Source organism: Dama dama, chromosome 4 (genome assembly GCF_033118175.1).
Source record: "Dama dama isolate Ldn47 chromosome 4, ASM3311817v1, whole genome shotgun sequence".
Lineage (NCBI taxonomy): Eukaryota > Metazoa > Chordata > Mammalia > Artiodactyla > Cervidae > Dama > Dama dama.
Genome location: NC_083684.1, coordinates 61,394,583 through 61,413,286, shown reverse-complemented (window position 1 = coordinate 61,413,286; position 18,704 = coordinate 61,394,583). Strand labels below are relative to the sequence as shown.

The window sequence follows — 18,704 nt, the reverse complement described above, 5'->3', positions numbered from 1 at the left end:
GGTCCTCCTGTTAAAACATGAGTCACTTCTTGACTCAGAACCCTCTAATAGCTTCTTATCTCACTAAGGAAAAAAACCCAACTTCCTAACATGACCTCGAAGGGCCTCCATAAAATACTCTGACCCTTATCACTTCTTTTATCTCACCTAATACCCACCTTCCCCTCAATCACTGGGACCCAGTTATACTGGCTTCCTTGCTATTTCAAGAACCTGTCAAGTATACTTCTGCCTCCAGACCTTTGTCATTGCTGTTCCCTCTGCCTGGAATGCTCTTCCTCATGTTGTTCCTAGTTGCTTTCCTCATCTCCTTCAAGTCTCTGCCAAATGTCACTTACTCAGAGAGGTCTTACTTGACTATTGTCTACAGTTCTGTCTTGTCCCCTCATAACACACTGTTTTGCTTTCTTAACAGCACTCCCATGCTCAGAAATTCTTATTTGTTTATGTTTCCTGCTTTTGCAACTAAAATGTAAAATCTTTTTCACAACAGCATCCTGAGGGTCTAGGGCAGTATAGGGTACATCATTCACTGAATATTTACTGAGACTTCCCTGGTGGCTCAGTGGTAAAGAATCCACCTGCCAATGCAGGGGACAAGGGTTAGCGCCCTGACCCAGGAAGATCCCATATGCCCTGGGGCAACTAAGCCTGTGTGCCACAACCACTGTGCTCTAGAGCCTGGGAGCTGCGACTACTGAGCCCATGTACCACAACTACTGAAGCCCATGCACCCAGAGCCTGTGTTCTGAAGCCACTGCAATGAGAAGGCCCTGAACCACAACTACAGGGTAGCCCCCACTCTCTGCAGCTAGAGAAAAGCCCACGCAGCAACAAAGACCCAGCACAGTCAAAAATAAATAAATACATAAAATTTAAAACAATTACTGACTGACATTTTTCCTGGTGTCTAGAATTCATAGATTTTCCTGCTCCAAGGCCTTTGCATAGCCTCAGGGACTGAGATGTTCATATTCCATTTTACACTTAGTAAGTCACCCTTTATGTCTCAGTTCCAGTGTTACTTCCTCAGAGAACTCCTCTTGTAACAGAGAACAACAACCCTAACTGCATATTGGATCTATTCCTTTAGCTCTAACCTTTGTGCTCTATTCCCTGTGCTTAGTCATGCTGGCTCTGCACCTTTGGAAAAGAATGTGCCTATAGCCTGAAATACACATGATAGGCCATTCTCAAGGCTCTGACCTTTAGAAGTATAGTACTCTTCCGTTCATATGAAGATAAGGAGCTGCAGAATAGAAAATAAATAGTCTTGTTGGACGCTTATAGGAACACTGTGACCAGACCTACATGGACAGCTGCAAGAACAGATTCCTGCACCAAGAAGTTTGCCACAACGAGCTATACTCCACCTCCTCTTTTAATATAAAAGAAGCCTGAAAAAAAAAAGAAGCCTGAATTTTAACTTGGGAAGATGGTGCTTTTGGATGCTAGTCCACCATCTTCTTGGTATGTTGGCTTTCCAAATAAAGTTTCTATTCCTGCCCCAACAATTTGTCTCTGGATTTATTGGCCTGTTGTGTGATGAGTAGTATGAGCTTGGACTCAGTCATGATTTCTCCAAATTAGGTCTCTGAGTTGAAGGATTGCATAATTTCCCCCAGATTGTGATGTATTTTTATAGCACCTAGCATTTTTCTTTATATCTTTTTGTTCAGTCATAATGATCTAAGCCTGTGGTTCTCAGAATGTGGCCTCGGGACTGCTGGTGGTTCCTGAGACACTTTCAGGGGTTCATGAAGTGAAAATTATTTTCATAATACTATTAAGATGTTATTTGCCTTTTCACTCTCACTTTCTCTTGAGTATACAGTGATGTTTTTTGGAAGCTACAGCATGTGAGCTATTTTGACAAGCTGCCCCCACCCCTCCTACCCCAAGCACATATGATAATGCAACGGTCCTCTATTAAAACCAGGTGTTCAAAGAGATTTGCAGAAATGTAAAATACTCTTCTCATTAAATTATTTTTGGTGTGGAAATTAGTTATTAAAATGTTATTTATGTTAATGCAATGGATTTTTGATGCCAATTCATATTCCAGAAATTTCTCATTTTAATATTGATAGATATAGCTCACATAAACACAATCTATATAAATATAACCCACAAAAATAATTGAGGTCCTTCATTTTTAAGAATATCAAAGCAGTCCTAAGACCAGAAATTTTGAGTAAATCTTGGGATTTCGATTCTTCTCTGTTAAGCCCAGCAAATTACTGAACTCTGAAGGCAAGGTCCCCATCTGTCTTATTGGACATATATTTAGGGTTTGGCTAGTAGTATGGAATCCTTAAGTATTACTGTCAAAGGTTAGAAGGCAAGAAGAAATGAACGGGAAGAACGATTCCACCTCTCTCTTACTTCCACATTACGCAGGAAGTGGAAGTGAAGCCAGTGCTCCAGTCTAGGGACTCGCCTTAGAGCCTGGACTGAACAGTGCTGGGAGGTAGAAAGGGAAGGGATTGGGCACCCAATGGGAACAGAAGGAAAGGAGGGATGGACAGACGCATGCGTGGAAGCAGGAGCGTGTGTGTACATGCACTTAATGGGCAGGGAGGGAGATAGCTGTTGAAAAGAGCGGAGCCACGGAGTCGCTGGCGCCAGTCAGTGGGACGCGCATGCGCGCAGAAGAGTGCAGGAAAGGCGCCAAGAGGTAGAGCGAGGAGCGTCGCGAGGTGAGGCCTGTGGGGGCCTGAGGCGGTCGCTAAGCTTCTCAGTTGAACCTTGTACGCCCTCATTTTCGCCTGACTGACCTGACTGAAGAGCCCAGGCCTCGAGGGTGAGGGTGAAATTGGCGCCTACGGGATCCCTGAAACGTTCATAAATCTCGGGTGTGTGAGGTTGGACGTCACGCCCTGAGGTCATCGGACTCCGCCGAGGGATAACAGGCCACCGGCCGGAGCCTCCCAGACTGCCCGGGCTCTGTGGAGCTGAGGGGTCAAACGGCCTGGGAGGACCCTCCTTTTTTCTCTCCTAGAACCTGGGAAACTGGTGTCAGCCCCTTCGCTCACCAGATCCGACTTTGAGGCCGTCCCAAGGCACGACCTTCGTGGGCCGCAGGCCAGCGGTCCCTGCCCAACCAGGGAAGCCGATTGGTTCAGGCTCCCAGGCTGCAGAGACCGGGTCCAACCTCTTCACCGGCCTGTTGGGGACGAAGTTACTGCTTTTTTCTTAAAGAAGCTGGACACCAGCTCCCTCCTTTCGTTTTGGGGTTTATAGTTACAGGGAAAGAGGTAAGGGGGCATTTCCAGGAACTCCGAGAGCTCCCTGGAAGCAATGGCTGAGGAGAGTCTTTGTCCGGAAGGATGAGGTAGGGTCTCAGGCGTTGGGCCACCATCAGGGCCTCTCAGCTGCAAGAACACAAAAGGGCTTTCACGGGGTCGCAGGTAGCCCGTTTGCAGAATCTGTTCACCGAAAATTAGTTCTCTCAGTAAGAATCACATTTACCAATTTACCAGAAAACTTGTAGATTCTGGTAAATTGACCTGTTTGCACCTTTTGAATGTTTTCAAGAAAGGTGGATTTATTTTTCATTAACACAGTTTTCCTTTTTTTAGTGGAACTCAGTGTCAGGGTCAGTGTTAACACAAATTAGGGGAATCAGAAGTACTTCCTGTTATTTGAGTTATGGTTCATTTCAGTTGCTGGCAAACCATCTGTTAATAGTGAAGATTTGCCTTTCTTAGGTAAACTGCCGGCTCTCTGAGAAATGTCTCCAGCTTCCTCAACTTGGTTAATTTTTGAACAAATTGAATTAAGATTTCTGTTCGATGCATGAAGCAGGGCACTCAAAGCAGGTGCAGTGGGACAACCCAGAGGGATGGGATGGGGAGGGAGGTGGGAAGGGGGTGGGGGGAGGCAGGGGGACACGTGTACAGCCACATGTACAGCCGTGGCTAATTCATGGCAATGTGTGGCAAAAACCACCACAATACTGGAAAGGAATTAGCCTCCAATTAAAATAAAATTTTAAAAAGTAAGAAGTATTAAGACACATACTGTTATGAATGATTTAACATTTGATAACATAATATGCTACATGGGTTTTTCACTACCTTTAAAGACTAAAAGTCACTAAAAAAAAAACCCAAATGAAAGAATTCCCTATGGATACACTTTAGGGTTTATCTTACTTGGTAACTGGAGGTTCTTTTTTACTTTTTCCTTTTTGTGACAGCATTTCCTTCTGGTGTTTCTCCTTGTTCTCTGGCCATTTCTTCTTCTTTTCTTTATATTTTATTTCTAACGTTCTAAATCATGAAATCCGCAGCCACCAAAGGGCATAGAATGTATAAATAGAGTTTTAAATGAATAATTATAAAGCTTACATCTGTGTAACTACAACCCAGATCAAGAAATAGAATGTTACCATGACTCTGGAAGATCTGTCATTATCATTTCATAGTCAAGTACTCCTTCTTACCTTGTAGAGATAACTTCAAGTCTGACTTTTGTACTAATCATCTCCTTGATTTTCTTTATACTTTTGCCATGATTTTGCTTCTGTTTTCAACTTAGAAATATGGACTCTCTGTCTAGAATATTTTATATTGTGCTTCTTCTGCTCAACATTGTGAAATTTATTTATATTGTTGCATGTAGCTGTACTTCCTTTATTTTCTTCACATATGGATAGTATTCTTTTGATTGAAAAGTCTATGATTTATGCACTTTGCTGTTGATGGGCATTTGTGTTTTTCAGCTTTCTGACAATTATGAATAATATTTCTGAAAACATTCTTGTGAGAAGTAGAAGAGTGTAGTTGGTTAAGAGCTGTTTCTGAAACCAAACTGTGTTCAATCCTGACTACCACTCATTGGTAGTGTACAATTGAAGTTGTGTAACTTCTTTGTGTTTCAGTTTTTTCACTTTTGTAAAATGGGAGTAATAATAGTGCCTACCTTACATGGTTATGGTGAAAAGTGATGTAATTTAAAAATATAGAGCATTTAGAATAGTGCCTGACACAAAGCAAGCACAATATGTTATCATTAATTATTATTGTATTCTTTTGCTCAAGTGAAAGAGTTTCTCTAGAGAATATATTGGGAGTTGTTGGGCCATAGTGTATGTGTGTATTCAATTTTACTACTAGTACTAGGTTGTTCTCCAAAGTAGTTATAATGATTTACACTGACATTAAGGGATGAGACCTTCTGGTTGTTCTACATCTCATCAACACGTGGTATTATTAAACTTTTCCATTTTTTCCCCAATCTGGTTGTTGTGCAGTGGCATTTCATTGTTATTTTAATTACCTTTCATTGACTGTTAATGACATAGAATTTGTAATATTTATTGGAATAATTTAATTAAATGAATTATTTAATACTTATTTAAATATTATAAAATATTTTTGAAGTGCTTTTCAAGCCCCTTGCCCATTTGCCTATTGTGTTGTCTGTCCATTTCTTCCTAATTTGTAGATGTTTTTTGTATCTTTTTTGTATCTTTTGAATATTAGTCATTTGTTGTTATGTAGGTTGCAGATACATTCTCCCACTCTACAGTTTTTCTTTCTGCTCTCCTTTTGGAGCCTTTTGATGAAAAGCCATTCTAAATTTTAATGTAGTAGAATGTATCAAATGGAAGTTTTAAAAATAATTTTATTGTTTATTTTATTTTTGGCTGCCCTGGGCCTTCTTGTGGTAGCGTCTCTTGCTGTGGAGCCTGGACTCTAGGTGGGCAAGCTTCAGTAGCTGCAGCATGCTGGCTTCAGTAGCTGTGGTTCCCAGGCTCTAGAGCGCAGGCTCAATAGTTGTGGTACATGGGCTTAGTTGCTTCACGGCCTGTGGGTTCGTCCTTAACCAAGGATTGAACTCCTGTCCCCTACATTGGCAGGTGGAGTCTTATCCTCTGTGCCACCAGGGAAGTCCTCAAATTGAAATTTTATGGTCATTGCTCATTGTGTCTTTTATGAGAAACACCAGGTGTTGTGCTTTAAAGGGCACCATTTACATCATCGGTAATTTTGTTCCCTGGAGTAGTATAACAGTGATCCTCCATTCTTTTACATTTTCTAGAATTTTATAGTATTGTTTTTCACATTTACTTCTTTTTTCCATGTGAGATTGATTTTTGCACATCCTTTGAGGTGCTAGCTAAGTTGCTTCAGTTGTATCCAACTCCTTGCGACCCCATGGACTGTCATTTGAGGTAGGGGCCAATTTTTTTTTTTTTTGTCTGTATGGATGCCCAGTTGGTCCAGCACCATTTATTGAGAAGTTCACCCCCTACTCACAGATCTGCTAAGGCATATCTCTCATGTATCAGACTCTGTATAAGGATGGGTCTAATTTTAGGCTCTCTATTCTGTTCCACTAGTTTGTCCTTGTCTCCATTCACACTGTCTTACTACAAATTTATAATAAAACTTAATACTTGTTAGAGCATGACTTCTCACTTTGTTTTTATTCAGAAGTATTTCAGCTATTTTTTGGCTGAAACTCAAAATTTTCAGATAAATTTTGGTATCAAGTTTGAGGTAGTCTTATAAGTTGGGGAGTGTCCCTCTTTCTGTTTTCTAGACAAGCATGTCTTTCTTAAACATTGGTAAAATTTGCCATTACTGACAACCTGGTATTAGAAAGGTTTGTATATGTGTGTGTGTAAGTGTGTGCATGAACACATGTGTGTTTGAAAGATTTTCAAGTTATTTAATGGCTGCAGGACTTTGGGGATTTTTTATTTTTCCTGAGATAGTTCTTTGGTTAATTTTAAAAAGTATTTAAGTATCTCATCTATTTTTTAAATTTATTGGTACAATAATGTTAATATTTATTATTATTATTTATTTAATATCTGCAGCATCTATAATAATGTCCCCTTCTTTTATTCCTGATCCTGGTTATTTGTGCTTTCTTTCCTTTTTTATAATTTTTACTTATTTATTTTTATTTTTGGCTGTGCTGGGTCTATTGCTGTACAGGCTGTTCTCTGGTTGCAGTGCAAAGGCTTCTCATTGAGGTGGCTTCTCCTGTTGCAGAGCACAGGCTCTAGGGTGTGTGGGTTCAGTAGTTGTGGTGCATGGGCTTCGTTGCCTGGAGACATGTGGAATCTTCTAGGACCAGGGATCAGACTTGAGTTCTTTTCATTAGCATTCTTAACACCTGGACCATCAGGGAAGTCCTAATTGGACATCTTTTAGAAATTGATATGTAGTTGATATATTACGTAAGTTGCAAATGTACAACATAGTGATTCACAAGTTCTAAAGGTTATACTCGGTTTATAGTTATTAAAAAATATTGTCTATATTCCATGTGTTGTACAATATATCCTTGTAGTTTATTTATTATGTACTAGTAGTTTGTCCCTCTTATACCCCTACTACTGTTTTTATATCTTTTAATTAAGCAGTAGTTCTTTATGTTCCCTAAACACAAGTCTTTTGTCATCTATGTATCTCAGGATCATTTTCTCCTAGTCTCTAACTTTACCTATTAATTCTCTTAAGTTTCTTGATGAGCAGAGTTTTTTAACTTTGTGAAATCTGAATGATTAAGTTCTAAAGATTATTGCATTTTATGTTCTACATTAGAAACTTTTGCCTACCCTTAAGTCATGAAGGCACTCTCTCATTTTTTTTTGTTGATATTTGAAATACAACTTTATTCTGATTCTAAACGAAAAGGAATGGGAATGACGATAACAAACAAGATTCCACTGCTCAGTATTGTCATGTGACTATAGCAGTCTTATATTTGAAACTCAAGGAGGAAACAATTGTGTTCCAAAACACCTAAATATGCAGGTCCAAAAAAATGAAAGTTTTTTTTTTTTTTTAGACTGCCACATTCACTCCAAAGCCCATCTATCTCCTTCAGCATCCAAAGATTAAGCACACATTCTGCTTAGCTATATAATAAAGTGGCATACACGCTGCACCACTGATATCACAGGACAGTTGCCTATTAAACTAGACTTCTGACGCTGGGCCCCAGCCTCACTTTCTCACAGGTCATCATCTTCATGCGGGAGAGCAGTTGTCTGAGCAACCTGTAAATCATGCTCATACTGTGCTGCCAAGGCCGGGTCCATGACCACCTCTGGTGGGGCAAGAGCAGGCATGGCGACAAACTCCAGGTTAGGGTCTCTAATCAGTTTTCTGGCAACAGAAGAAGGGTTTTTCCAAGTTGTAGTTACTTTTGGCAGAAATGTCATAGTACTGAAGATTGTTCTTTTGGTGGAAGACAATTGACTTTGCCTTAACCTTTCTGTCCCTAATATCCACTTCATTGCCACACAACACAGTCAGGATGTTCTCGAACGCTCATACTAGATCTCTATGCCAGTTAGGCATGTTCTTGTAAGTAAATGCTTGATGTTACATCAAACATTATAATGGCACACTAAGCTTGTATATCATAGCCATCTCTCAGTCCACCAAATTTCTCCTGACTGGCTGTATCCCATACATTGAACTTAATCGGTCCTCTGTTGGTATGGAACACAAGAGAGGATGGACCGCAACACCCAAGGTAGCTACATGCTTCTCAAATTCACCAGTCAGATGACGTTTCATGAATGTAGTTTTCCAGTACCACCATCACCAACCAATACAAGTTTGAACTGAACTTGGGGTTCTCCTTGGGCAGCCATCACGATGTTACTTCCAGAAGTGACTCTGCACCTGTCTGACTGAGGCTCTTAGGTTTTCTTTTAAATGCTTTTTAGTTTTACATTTTACATTTAGATTGATGATTCATATAAAATTAGTCTTTGTGTATAGCATGAAATAGGATTTGAGTTTCATTCTTTTTTTTCCTATTTGGATAATTCAGTTATTCCAGAAAGGACCTTTCTTTTCCAGTTAGATGTCTTTGTACTCTATTTCAAGAATCAAAGTCCATATGCTTATGGGTTTATTTCCGAATTACATGGCTACTTTTTTTGCCACGTGGTGGGATGTGCAGAATCCTAGTTCTCCAATCAGGGGTCAAAGCAGCACCCCTGCATTGCGAGCATGGAATCTTAAGCTTTGGATTGCCAGGGAAGTTCCCTACATTGCTACTTTTGTATGTTAAATCAACCTTGCATTTCTGGGACAAACTCCATGTTATCATTAGTTATTACCCCTTTTGTATATTTCAGGATTTGCTTTGTAATTTTTGTTGGGGATTTTTGTCTTCATCTAAGTTCATGAAGATATTGGTCTGAAATGATCTCTCTTACTAATATCTTTATCAAGTTTAGTCATTAGGGTGATGGTAGCCTTATAAAATGGACTGGGAAGTATTTCCTCTTCTTCTGTTTTCCAAAGTATTTATACTTGGTGTTATTTTTTTTCTTCCAATATTCTATAAAATTCACTAATTGGAACCATCTGGGCCTGGAATTTTCTTGGTGGGAGGGATTTTGATAAGGAATGCAATTTATTTAATAGTCCTAGGACTATACATATTTCCCATGTCATTGGATATCAGTTTTGTTAAGTTGTATTTTTAAGGAATTCTCCCATTTCATTTAAGTTGTAAAGTTTGTTGGCATGAAATATTTTCTTATTATCCTTTTAATGTCTATAGGATATGTAGTAATAATCCTCTTTCATTCCTGATATCGGTGATGTACATATCTCTTTTTGTCCAGTCGATCTATTGTGGGGTTTACCCAGTTGATGATTTCAAAGAACCAGTTTTGGCTTTCTTACTTTTTTTTTTTTTTTTTGGCTTTCTTACTTTCATCAGTTGTCTGTTTCCTGTTTCGTCCTTTATTTATTTATTCTTGGCTGCACTGGGTCTTCAGTGTGGTGCTCGGGTTCTTTGTTGCTGCATTCAGGCTTTGTCTAGTGGTGGTGAGCAGGGGCTACTCTCTAGTTGCGGTGCCCAGGCTTCTCATCGTGGTGGCTTCTCTTATGGTGGAGAATGGGCTGTATGGCACGTGGGCTCAGTAGCTGTGGCACATGGGCTTAGTTGCCCCGTGGCACGTGGGATTTTAGCTCCTGGACCAGGGACTGAACCAGTGTCCCCTGCGTTAGCAGGTGGATTCTTAACCACCGGACCACCAGAGAAGTCCCTCAGACAATGATTTTAAACCTTTTTTCTGTTCTAATATTAGTGTGTAAAGTTATAAAATTCTCTCAAAGCATTGCTTTTGCTGTATTCCACAAATTTTGGCATTTTATAATTTTATTATCCTTCAGTTTAAAATGTTTTATAATTTCTTTGTGATTTATTCTTTGACCTCTGGATTGTTTAGTAATATATTCTCTTAAAAAATATTTTATTTATTTGGCTGTGGCAAGTCTCAATTGGGGCACACGGGATTTTTGATTTTTGTTGTGGCATTTGGGATCGTAAGTTGCAGAATGTGGAATCAACTTCCCTGACCAGGGATTGAATCCTGGATCCCCTGCACTGGGAGCACAGTCTTAACCCTGGGCCACCAAGGAAAGTCCCAATTTTCTTCAATTTCCAAGTATCTGAAGTTTCCTTAAATATGTTGTTATTGATTTTAAATTTACTAACATTTTGTAGTCAAAGAATGTACTCTGTGTGATTTTAATCCTCGAGAATTTATTGATACGTGTTTTATGGTTGATATGTGTCCTGCAGTTCTGAGGTTCTGTAAATATCAATTAGGCCAAAGCTGCTGATAGTGTTTTTGGATCTTCATCTTTACCGATATTTTGGTCTTCTTTTTTCCTGCCAGTTACTGAAAGAGTGCTAACTTCTGTTAATATTATGATTTTGGAATTGATTTTTTCTTTAACTTTTGTAAACTTTTGCTTCATGTATTTTCAGATTTTTATGTTTGAACACATTTGTAAATATTAGCTTCATGATGAATTGACCTTTTATTATGAGTAAATGTCCTTCTTTATATCTGATAAGATTCTTTATCTCAAACATAATTTTGTTATACTAATAGGGTCACTGGGCTTCCCTGGTGGCTCAGTGGTAAAGAATCTGCCTGCCGTTGTGGGTTCAATCCCTGGATCGGGAAGATCCCCTGAAAAAGGAAATGGTAACCTACTCTAGTCTTCTTACCTGGGAGATTCCGTGGACAGAGGAGACTGGCAAGCTATAGTCTATGGGATCACAAGAGTCGAACATGACTGAGTGACTGAACACACACACACACACACACACACACACACACACACACACACACACACACACAATAGTGTGTTTGAGAATGGTGTGTGAAAAATAAAGAGTCACCTACTGGAAAAACATTTTGCATGATATAACTTTTTCTAGTAATTGACTTTCATCTATCTGTGTCTTTGAACTTACAACATATCTCTTCACAAGCATATAATTGGGTCTTGCTTTTTTATTCATCCTGACAAATTTTACCTTTTAATTGAAATGCTTAATTAAAAACCTTTAATGTAAGTGATATGGTTGGATTTTAGTCTTCCATTTTATTATTTTTCTCTTTGTCCATTTTGGGCTTCTGTTTTTCCTGTCTTCTTTTAGATAGTTTGAATAGTTTTTTAGTATTCATTTTAATTTATCTTTTGCCTTGGTAACTGTAACTCTTTGTAACATTTATTTAGCAGTTGTCTAGGGATTACAAGTCATATTCTTAACTTTTTATAGTCTATTTAGAGCTAATATTTTATCAATTCACATATAATATAGATGTCTTGCAATTGTATATGTCCAGTTTATGCCCCCCTGCTTTCAATGTGTTTTACATCTACTATGCAGTATAAAACTTACAACTTATAAATTTTTTGTTTGTTTTCTAATTAATTTTATTGGAGTATAGTTGGTTTATAATATTGTGTTAGTTTCTGCTGTACAGCAAAGTGAACCAGTTATACACATACATATATCCACTCTTTTTAGATTCTTTTACCATATCCATCATTACAGAGTATTAAGTAAAGTTCCCTGTGCTGTACATGAGGTCCTTGTTAATTATATATTTTATATATAGTAGCATGTATACATCAGTCCTAATCTCCCAATTCATCTGTCTCTCCCTTCCCCCATTGGTAACCATAAGTTTGTTTTCTATATCTATGATACTATTTCTGTTTTGTAAATAAGTTCATTTGTACCATTTTTTAGATTCCAAATATAAGAGATATCATATATTTGTCTTTCTCTGTCCAAGTTACTTCACTCAGTATGACCATCTCTAGGTCCATCCATGTTGCTGCAGATGGCATTATTTTGTTCTTTTTTTATGATTGGTACAATTATGATTTTAGTTTTTAAAAATTATAATTTTGCTTTAAAAATTCACAAGTAAGTTTTGTTTTAAAAATTCACATGTATTTTAAAGAAAGTAAGGGGAAAATATAGTTTTACTATTTCCCACATATATACTATCTCCAACATTCTTTATTTGTTCTTGAAGATCTGAATTTCCCTCTGATACTGTTACCTTCATTCTTAGAACTAATTTCATCATCTTTCGTTTTGTGGGTCTGCTGTGATGAATTCTCTGAGTCTGTCTTTATTTGAATATGTTTTTGTTTTGTCTCCTTTTTAAAGAACAAACTTAAAAAATTTTTTAATCTATTTTTTAAATTAATTGTTTGTTTATTTCTGGCTGTGCTGGGTCTCTGTTACTGCACGTGGTCTTTCTCTGGGTGCCCTGAGTCGCGGCTGCGCTCCAGTTGCTGTTCACAGGCTTCTCATTGTGGTGGCTTCTCTTGTTGCAGAGTAGTCTAGGATGCACGGGCTTCAGTAGTCGTGGCCCACAGGCTTAGTTGCCCTGTAGCATGTGGGATTTTCCCCGACCAGGGATCGAACCTGTGACCCCTTCATTGGCAGGTCCATTCTTAACCACTGGACCATCAGGGAAGTCTGCGGCTTCTTTTTTTTTTGAAGGATATTTTTATTGATTATAGAATTCTGATGGGCAGTCTTTTCCCCTTTATCTGTGCTTTGAAGATATTGTTCAATTCCCTTTGGAATTGATGAGAAGTACATAGTATTTAGTATTGTTCCCTTGTATATAATGTGTTCTTTTTCTCTGGCTACTTTCAAAATTTTTCTCTTTATCTTTGATTTCCAGCAGATTGACTATGCTTATATTAGACATTTTTCTCTTTGTGTTTATCCTATGTGGCACTCTTTAAGCTTCTTTAAATAAAAATCTATCTCTTTCACCAAATTTGGGAGGTTTCCTGTCATTATTTCTTCAAATATATTTTTCTGACCTATTTTCATTCTTTTCTCTCCTTTAAGGACAGTATTCTTGGGCTTCCCTGGTGGCTCAGATGGTAAAGAATCTGCCTGCAGTGTGGAAGACCTGGGTTCGATCCCTGGGTTGGGAAGATCCCCTGGAGGAGGGCATGGCAACACACTCTACTATTCTTGCCTGGAGAATCCCACGGACAGAGGAGCCTCGTGGGCTGCAGTCCATGGTGTCGCAGAGTCGGACACGACTGGACGACTAAGCACACATGATAATCTCTAGGTCCACCCATTAAATGACATTATTTCATTCTTTTTTATGGCTGAGTAGTATTCCATTGTGTATTTATACCACATCTTCTTTATGCTTTTATCTGTCGATGGACATTTAGATTGCTTCCATGTCTTGGCTATCGTAAGTAGTGCTGCTTTGAACATTGGAGTGCATGTGTCTCTTTGAGTTATAGTTTTGTCTGGATATATGCCCAGGAGCAAGATTGCTGGATCATATGGCTACTTTATTTTTAGTTTTTTGAGAAACCTCCATACTGTTTTTCATAGTGACTGCACCAATTTACATTCCCACCAGCAGTGTAGGAGGGGTAAAGACCCTTTTTTCTACACCCTCTCCAGCATTTGTTATTTGTAGATTTTTTAATGATAGCCATTCTGACTGGTATGAAGTGGTACCTCATTACAGTTTTGGTTTGCATTTCTCTAATAATTAATGATGTTGAGCATCTTTTCATGGGCCTGTTGTTGCATTAATTGCTTTTTGAATGTTGTATTCATTCAGGCTTGTATACATGGGATACATGGGATAAGTCATATTTGGTCATGATGTATAATTCTTTTTGTACATTGTTGGGTTGTATTTGCTGATATTTTGTTAGGATTTTTGCATCTATGTTAATGAGAGATATTAGTTTTCTTTTTCTGTAATATCTTTGTTTTGGTATCTAGGTAATGCTGGTCTCATAGAATTATTCCCTCTGCTTCTATCCTCCAAGAGATTGTAGAAAATCAGTATAATTTCTTCCCTAAATTGTTCCAATTTTAGTATATGTGCTGCCGAAGCTAGCACTCCCTAAACTGTTGATAGAATTCATTAGTGAACCCACTGGGGTCCTGTGCTTTCTGTTTTGGAAGGTTATTATTTGTTCAACTTCTTTAACAGAGACAGACTATTTAGATTGTTTCTTCTTGTATGAGTTTTGGAAGACTGTGTCTTTCAAGGAATCAGTCTATTTCATCTAGTTCTAGTTTAATTTGATTGTTGACTGTAAGCAGACATTGTGTGACTTCAAATAACAAATCTGAAATTTGTTAAGGTGTTTTATGGCTCAGAATGTGGTCTGTTGTGGTGAATGAACTTGAGAAAAATGTGTATTCTGCTGTTACTGGATGAAGTAATCTGTAAATGCCAATTATATCCTTTTGATTGATGGTGTTGTTGAGTTTGAATATATCTTTACTAATTTTCTGCCTGCTGATTTTCAGTCTTTGTTCTCTTTGCTTTTCAGATTTGGAGGCTTCTATTTGAGATATTTTCAAGTTCAGTGATTATTTTCTCAGCCATGTTTGGTCTACAAATAAACCCATCAAAAATATTTTTCATTTCTGTTACAGTATTTTTTAAAATCTCTGTCAGTCCTTTTTGGTTCTTTCTTAGGATTTCCATCTTTCTGCTCAAATTTCCCATCTGTTCTTGCATGCTGTCTACTTAATCTATTAGAGCCCTTAACATGTTAACCATAGTTATTTTAAATCCCTGGTCTGATAATTTCAACATCTCAACCATGTCTGGTTCTAATCCCTGTTCTCTCTTTAAGTTGTGTTTTTTTACCTTTTGGTATGCCTTTTAATTTTTTCCTTGATAGCCTGAACTTGATGTAATGGTAAACTGCTGTAAATCAGCCTTTAGTAATGTGGTGAGCTGTAGGGTGAGGGGAAATGTTCAGTAAACCTGCGACTAGATCTGTCTTTGATTTATTTATTTATTTATTTATTTATTTATTTATTTTAGTTCTATCACTTTATTGGTACCAACCCATTTCCCTCCACCCTCGTGCACACATGCTCAGTCATGTAATCCTATGGACTTCAGCCCGCCAGACTCCTCTGTCCATGGACTTTTCCAGGCAAGAATACTGGAGTGGGTTGCCATTTCCTTCTCCATAGAACTGTCTTTTAGTGCCTGTGTTTCTGGACTTTACAAATGTTTCTCAGGTTTTGTTTTTCCCTTCCCTTTTAGGTGGGACAGGGTGTCTAGAGTGGGCTGGAGTTGGGTATTTCCTTACCCTAGGTCAATTTGACTCTGATGTTAACAGATGAGGCTCTGGTTAACTAGTTTCTTTTGAGGGCAGGCATTATTAAGAACAGAGTGTTCTAGAGTGGTTCAAAATGGTTCTTTTTCTTCATTTTTAAATTATGAAAATATGATAACACTAACATGGTTCTTTTTTCCCCTTCCCTTGCTGGAAACCCAAGGGGATTTTTTTCCTCTGATTGTTATTCAGTGAATTTTTATATTTACCTATCTGTCTCTCCAGTGTTAAGGGCAATGATTTGCCCTCTGTGCTCACTTTCCTTAGGGATCCAACAAGAGTTGCTGGTTTTTCAGTCTGTTCAGATTTTTACTTATTAAGATGGAGTGGCAGGCCCTCCTTACAAGCTCTTACATGAGAATCAGACACTAGAAGTCCAACCCAGATGTTTTTCAAGTTCCAGTGTTAATTTCTTATTTTGACATAATTTCAGGCTTACAGTTGTGATTTTGGACTTAAAATTCAATTTTGTCTTTTCTTGTCTTCTTGACTTCAACATTTTTAATGCATAGAGGTCAGTTACTTTATAGAATGTCCCTCAGTTTGGGTTCGTGATGTTTCTTAATGATTAGATTCTGGTCGTACATTTTTGGCAGGAATACCACTGAAATGACGTTGTGTTCTTCTCAGTGCCTCGTATCAGGAAGCAAATGGTATCAATTGACTTTCATTATGTGGTTAAGGTAGTGTTTAACACTGTAAAGATACTATTTCTCTATTTGGTGGGGAGGAGAGTATCTTGTGGGGAGACACATTAATACTAAGCACTTATTTTTGTCCCTGTCAAACTTTCTTGTGTGAGCAGTGATTAAAAATTCTTGCTTGAGTCAATTATTACTCATGGCAAGTGATAATTTTCTAATTTCATCATTCCTATGAATTTATTAGTTTGCATTTTACTGTAAGGAAGAGATTTTCCTTTTCCTTATTTATATCACTGTGGATTCATAGATTCTTATTTTATTCTGTGTTATTATTTATCTTGATGCTCCAGTTGTCCAAGATTTGGCTGATGGGAGCTCTTTCAATTTTACTTCTCCAGTATCATCATTTTATTTTTAATTTTTATTTATTGATACGTATTTTTCTTGATTATTCAAGTAACACTTTTAGACAATTTACTAGACTGATTTAAAATCAGAGGGAAGGCTATAAAAATACCTATAATCCTCTTGTCTTCTATATATTAATGTATTTTCTTTCAGCCTTTTCTTTCTTTGCATTTTTTTAATTCTTTTTTTTTCCACTGCATTTTAAAATGTAGTAGAAATAGCACTAAAGATGGAAATTTATATCTGAGTTTTTTTTTTTTTTAACCTATCATTGAAATGTAAGCATTTCCTGAGCTACTTAAGAACTCTTTGGAAACAGTGTGTCTCACAGTTGGTTTATCCCTGTGACCCAGATGTGCCTGTGCTGCCTTGGCACCTACTCACTGCCCCTGCTTTTGGGTGGCATCCTCTTTCCTCCTCTGAAAGAAAACTCCAGTTCCCTCTCTTCCACATCCTGTTTTTTTCCTTTTCGTTTCCATCACAATCCTTGCCTGTTCTCTTGTAGAGCATTTGAAGAGCCAACAACAGGTCAGAGTGGTGGAAGCACAGAGGACAGAGAGGAAAGTGGCCCCAGATATGAGGTAAAGCACCATCCACTTGTTGGGGACAGAGCAGTGGGGTGGGGAGCACGGTTAGACTGTGACCAGACAAACCATCAAGAGATAATCACATCAGGAGGTGAGAAATGCTATGAAGAAAAATAAAAGTAGGCTGGATGGAGAGAGTTGTGGGTAGGTAGCTACTATTCTAGATAGGCTGGCAGGGAAGGCGTCTCTGGTGAGGTGATATTTGAGCAGAAACCTGAGTGTTTTACAGGTGAAATAGCTCAGAGAAGTAAAGCAGCTTTGCTAAGATTGGTTTACCAGGCAGATTTAATATTAAAGTCCTTTCTTTGATTCAGAAGCCCACTATAAATAGTACTATCCTCTGTATGGAGTATACCTCAAAGTTTTCAGAAACTTTTTGCGTGTATTAGCTTAGCTATTTGTCTTAATCCCTTGCACTGAAATGTTTCTAAGAAGTAAAACTTATGTGAAAGATTCTTTTGTGCTTTGAATTTCAGTGGTGGTAGAGACAGAAATGGGTCTTCCCAGTGGTGCTAGTGGTAAATAACCCACCTACCAATGCAGGAGACATAAGAGACGCGGGTTTGATCTCTGAGTTGGGAAGATCCCCTGGAGGAGGGCATGGCAATCCACTCTAGTATCCTTGCCTGTAGAATCCCATGGACAGAGGATCCTGGTGGGCTACAGTCCATGGGGTCACAAAGAGCTGGACATGACTGAAGTGACTTAGCATATACACACAGGGACAGAAATGGAAGGTTTCCTTAGGAGGTGTTGAGGATTTGTTTTGGAACTAAGTCATCTTTTCACTCTAAAACCTAAAATATAGTTTTTGATGTCCTTCAGGTCTACTCACAAAATCAAATCCTCCCTTGTGAAAGTTGGAGCTGCTCCTGAAAGTCTGCCTGAAATGGTGACAGAGGCCCAGGCTTCAGGAGTGTCATTGGGCAAAGTCTCATCTGTTGAAAGCTCCCCCGAAGATCACGCTTTGGAAAACAAGGGCACAGGCACCTGGTCTCTGACAGCCTGGGTCTCTGAGGTCCAGGCTTTTGAGGCCCGGGCCGTGAGGGCTCAGGCATGGGAGACACAAGCTTTTGAGGCTCAGAGCAGGGCCAGCCATCCCAAGGTAACCCCTGTCACGGGGGCAGCGGCTGCCCCAGTCCTGAGACAGAGATTCTTACCCGAGAAAGTTCAGGTGCCAGAGGAGGAAAAGAGTGAACTCCTCATTACTCGTCCATTCTGGTCCAACAAGGCTGAGTACCTCCTGGCCCAGGTGGGCTATACCATGAGGCCGGCCAGTCTCTGGAGTTTTTGCTACCTGTGGCTTCACAGCGGAGGTGGTAAGTCTGGGTACCAGGAACCACGGATTCACAAGGGGCTAGCAAGATGGAGGCCTGTCTAGACTTCAAACTCCCAAGGTCTCTGGGACCTGTAGAGGATAAAGACTTGGTATTCTGAGCAGAATAGGAGTCAGATGCCTGAATGTGAAGGGTCATAAGAGGGGTAGAGGTACAGAATATCTGAACAGGAGGATGGTGGGGCTAGAAGCCTGGATCAAGGGTGGAGGTGAAGACTAGGTGTTTGGATCTTCCAGGAATTAGAGACCAAAGAACTGGACGCCTGGAACTGTAAGG

The 18,704-nt window shown here is 38.9% G+C and overlaps 1 protein-coding gene and 1 pseudogene across 4 annotated transcripts in view; one reads left to right on the top strand and one right to left on the bottom strand.

Annotated features, from left to right (window-relative positions):
• Positions 1 to 3,682: 3,682 nt before the first annotated feature.
• Positions 3,683 to 18,704, top strand: part of SLC6A16 (solute carrier family 6 member 16) — a 32,987-nt gene continuing 17,965 nt past the window's right edge. For all 4 annotated transcript variants that reach the window (XM_061139814.1, XM_061139815.1, XM_061139816.1 and 1 more), the window contains exons 1-3: positions 3,683 to 3,821; positions 17,010 to 17,085; positions 17,917 to 18,410. In XM_061139814.1, the coding sequence (XP_060995797.1) occupies positions 17,081 to 17,085; positions 17,917 to 18,410 (499 nt within the window). In that variant the 5' untranslated portion in view covers positions 3,683 to 3,821; positions 17,010 to 17,080. The remainder of the gene's footprint in view (positions 3,822 to 17,009; positions 17,086 to 17,916; positions 18,411 to 18,704) is intronic.
• Positions 7,979 to 8,626, bottom strand: LOC133051655 (GTP-binding nuclear protein Ran-like; annotated as a pseudogene).